This window comes from Abramis brama, assembly GCF_963993115.1.
Source record: "Abramis brama genome assembly, chromosome: 1".
NCBI lineage: Eukaryota > Metazoa > Chordata > Actinopteri > Cypriniformes > Leuciscidae > Abramis > Abramis brama.
In genome coordinates, this window is record NC_139963.1 from 9,582,579 (window position 1) to 9,586,685 (window position 4,107).

At 32.7% G+C, this 4,107-nt stretch overlaps 1 protein-coding gene across 1 annotated transcript; it reads right to left on the reverse strand.

The window, feature by feature from the left end:
- Window positions 1-303: 303 nt before the first annotated feature.
- On the reverse strand, window positions 304-3,656 carry LOC311066523 (uncharacterized protein). The gene is made up of 4 exons (XM_084087746.1): window positions 3,570-3,656; window positions 2,503-2,637; window positions 1,500-1,607; window positions 304-1,360 (listed from the first exon to the last, which is right to left on the reverse strand). Exons 2-4 carry the CDS (start codon window positions 2,633-2,635, stop codon window positions 1,164-1,166), a joined length of 438 nt encoding a protein of 145 aa, XP_083943872.1. The 5' UTR covers window positions 2,636-2,637; window positions 3,570-3,656; the 3' UTR covers window positions 304-1,163.
- Between the last annotated feature and the right edge of the window lie 451 nt (window positions 3,657-4,107).

Below are 4,107 nucleotides of genomic sequence, written 5' to 3' on the forward strand. Positions count from 1 at the left end.
GGCGCCCTTTAATGGTCAGTAAGGAAGCTGGCTGTCCATCTAGTGAAAAAGTTTGGTACTGCGCCCAAATAAAAAAGTTTTAGAGTAAAACATATTTTGTAATATATATATTTTATATAAAATATAAATAATTATATTTTTACATTGTACATTTTCATAAACTCAAACTTATATAACCTTTTTCTGTTTCACTGTCATAATTCATTTCACTTCTACAATAATCTGGCAAATGTCTTCTTTAAAACAAGACCAACCATATGTCTATATTCCAAAGCATTCTTGAATTATAACCACTTAAGTTTGGATAGTGATTTTAATGTCTATGCGAAAAAATGGGGGGTGACAGTTAATACATACAAATGAATGCACATAGACAATCATTGTTTTTAGAAACATTAGAACCTTATGACTTTGAGAAACATCCTTGAGAAACATCCTTTTTCAATATATGAAAGCACCAATTCCTTATGCACTATTCAATATATTGCAATATATAACACATTATATTTACACAATATATTATTTCATGTATTTGTCAGTATATTCACACCATATAATATATTGATCATAAATATATGGAAATATATTTTAGTTTCGTAAGGAAAATATAGACAGAAATCAAAAGGTCTTCAGATGATGTGCCACATGCTCCATTCACAGCCCTGTTTGATTGGGTTCCTTGATCAAAATGAAAACATCAAGATAAGTCAAAGAGTAACTTTAAAATTAAGCAATCACATTTGAACCAGAAACCTGATACAATGGTGTTAAATCAAAATTAATTGTTTAAATAAAGTCAACAGCATAAAAAAAGATTTTTTGAGTGCATTACATTTTCAGTAGTGTCAGTAGTTTTCAAGTTATTGTACTCCTCTGACTAATAACAGACAATAATATCCTCTGATCAACAGTATATTGAACAAATTTTATATTTTAAAAATAAACCCAGAAACAAATGCAAAGGTGATCATTACATTTTATTTCAGTGATTGTTACATTATATTTAATATTTCATAAAATGTTTATATATTTCCTTCAACTAATCAGATTTTGTATATTGTTTTAAATTCCCCACACCAGTTCAAATCATGTACAGATAAAAACACAAGCTAAATATTCAGTATACAGCGTGTCTGGTTGTAGAATGTGAAGATCTGCTGGATTCAGTGCAGCAGGAAGTAGGAGAGCAGAGAACAGCAGAGGAACAGGAAGCTCTGGGTGACACTCTGAGCCCCGTTACACAGGTTCCCCTCACAACATGAGATGCTCTCAATGCCAGCACTACTAACTGATGCTCCGGCATTACAAACTGATTTAGAGGCACAGCCTTTCATAACCAGGGTCTGCTCAGCATTAGTCACTGAAGAATAGAAAAGAAAACAGACGTGGATTCATGAATGGAAGCTGAGGTGTCTAAGCTGGCTATTGGTATATGAAAACTGTAACAGACACATAAGATTAAAAAAAAAGATTTAAAAAAATCACTTCATCCTTCTCACCTGTTGCTGTAATGCAGCGGTCTTCACTCCCTGAACAGCTCAATACGTTTGAGCAGCTCTGGTCATCACAATAGTAACATTTATTTCCATTCGGGGTATGAGAGAGATCTACAGGAGGAAGAAAAAATAGCTTTGTTTACATTGTTCTGGTCTTATTTCGCACACAACATAAGTGCTCATTGTTCCAATAAAAATTTGACTTCATACTCTTTTGTAGAATTTGAATAATTTTGTAAAATTAAAACAGACATGTTGATCTGTTTCATAAATGCAGAAATGTTCTCCATAAACACCAGAAATTTCTGATAAAGCACCAACTTAAAGGTGCATTATGCACGTCTCTGAGTTTTTGCAGAACTATGCCCCCCTCTGGCGACAAATGAAACTGCAACACTGCAACTGAATGCGCATGACGACACGCCCAGTCTCAGATCCGACCCGAATCCCTCTTATTTATTTTACTGTACAGGATTATAGAGGCAATCGCAGTGATCAGAGAAGGGCTCATTCAGCCCATCAGGCAATTGTTTAAGCATGTATGGGTTAGAAAAACGGGTATTTTTAACATGAAAAGTTGCATAATGCACCTTTAAAGAAAGTCATGGGTCAAGAGTCCAACTAAAGCAAACACTGATCTCCATGATGGTGACCTCAAACATTTTCAATAAGACAACATCTAACGTTAAACCTCTGTTAATTCTCAATAAGGTCTTCTGTAGACGTGACAGAAATAAAGTCAGACTGGTTAGTAATAAGTGAAGCTGGTAATGCTGTTTGTGGAGTTGTTTAATCAGATCTTGAGAGAGTTAATGTGTTTTATCTTCAGTTCATCTATGACTGTGTCTGAATAAAGTTGTAGTTTGTGTTCTTATTACTCTTTCTTTCAGTGCTTGTTCACAGCAGGTGTTTGAATGATCAAAAGAATGTTTCAGGAACATCACACTAACCTTTAAATGTTTAATGTTTTATGACTGTAAACTGTTGACTGTAAAGTATACAATACCTGGAGCATCTTGGATGTTACACATGTCTGTGCCACAGCAGTAAGAAGACAGCTTTAGACTGCCGATGTTGATGAACCCATTTACACAGTCACTTGATGGAACACACTTTTTAACAATCCCTGAATAACCCATAGCTGCAAAGCAGGATGAAAAGACAAACTGTAATATAAAATGACCACTAATTCAATTCAAACTCATTTCACTCTCTGACAGCAGATGGCGCTGATGATGGAGCAGCAAAAATGCAGCTGTTACCCCGGTAACCCCGTTAAACGAAGCTGCTGCACTACTTTCTGTTTCTAAACAGTATTTAAATGTTTTAAACAGTCATTCAGATTTTTTTATTCGCTGTGGTATTCTTCACAACACTAAACTCTTAAATACTTATATATACTTATATAATAACTCTTAAAGACTTAATAAGCTATTTATTTTTAAAAAATATCTTTTTTTTTACATTTTAATCTGAACTACAACATGCCCTACATATTGACTAAATATGTTCGGATTTTTTATTATTATTGGTAACACTTTAAAATAAGTCTCCATTAGTTAACATTAGTTAATTTATTAGTTAACATTAACTAACAATAAAAGTGAATTTATTAATCTTAGTTCATAGTTTCAACATTTCATAATATATTTTTAAAAAATCAAAACCTGAGCCAACATGAACTAACAATCAGATGTATTTAACGTTAACAAAGAATATCTTCTGTAACAAATGTAGATATTGCTTATTGTTAATGTTATTTAATGCATTAAACAATGTTAACTAATGAGACCTCATTGTAAAGTGTTATTATTGTTCTTTATATTTCTTTTGCACTTTAATCTTTTTAAAACATTTGTTTACTTCATTCATTTTTGTTTTATTGTACTTAAATGTTCAGTTATTTTTGTTATAAGAAAAAAAGTTATTAAACCTGTTATAGTATGGCTATGACAACAATTTTTTTGCAACTTATTTCAATTTCATGATAATACTGTATACTGTTATAAAAGCTTCAGCTATTATCGCAACATGAAAATTTGAATTTGCCTAAATACATCATCCTCGTCTTACCAACAACTTTCTCACTGAGGCAGTGGGTTAATCCACTGGAGCATGTATTCGCTTCACAAGAGTCCTCCTCACACTCATAACAGTTGAGAGAGTGTCCTTTTGTAATTAAAAAGAGAGACAGAGAGAGAGAGAGAGAGAGAGAGAGAGAGAGAGAGAGAGAGAGAGAGAGAGAGAGAGAGAGAGAGAGAGAGAGAGAGATCAATGATCTGTATTTGTATTCAATAACATTAAAAACAAACATTATTTGTCTTTGTACCTGCAGTGAACAAAATGAAGAGAAGGAAAACTGAGATTTGCAGATCCATCTTTGATCAGGAGGTGAATGTAAAAACTAACCTGTTTCAGCAACCATTTTATAGCTTCTCAAAAGAGAAGGATCTTCATAAGAAAATGAAAGTTTAACAGAAAGACAATAAAGTAAAAACAGTACATATTAAGTTATTTACTTGCAATATTAAAACTTCAGCAGAGGGGTCTAGTATGAAAATGAATCTTGCCCTTTATAAGAAAAGTATACTTAACGGATAGTTCACGTAAT

Coding starts and splice junctions, on each gene's coding strand:
- LOC311066523 (XM_084087746.1), bottom strand. CDS start 2,635: ATGGGTTATTCAGGGATTGTTAAAAAGTGTGTTCCATCAAGTGACTGT. Junction 1,608..2,502: donor TAACATCCAAGATGCTCCAG/GTATTGTATACT, acceptor TTCCTCCTGTAG/ATCTCTCTCATACCCCGAAT. Junction 1,361..1,499: donor CCGCTGCATTACAGCAACAG/GTGAGAAGGATG, acceptor TCTATTCTTCAG/TGACTAATGCTGAGCAGACC.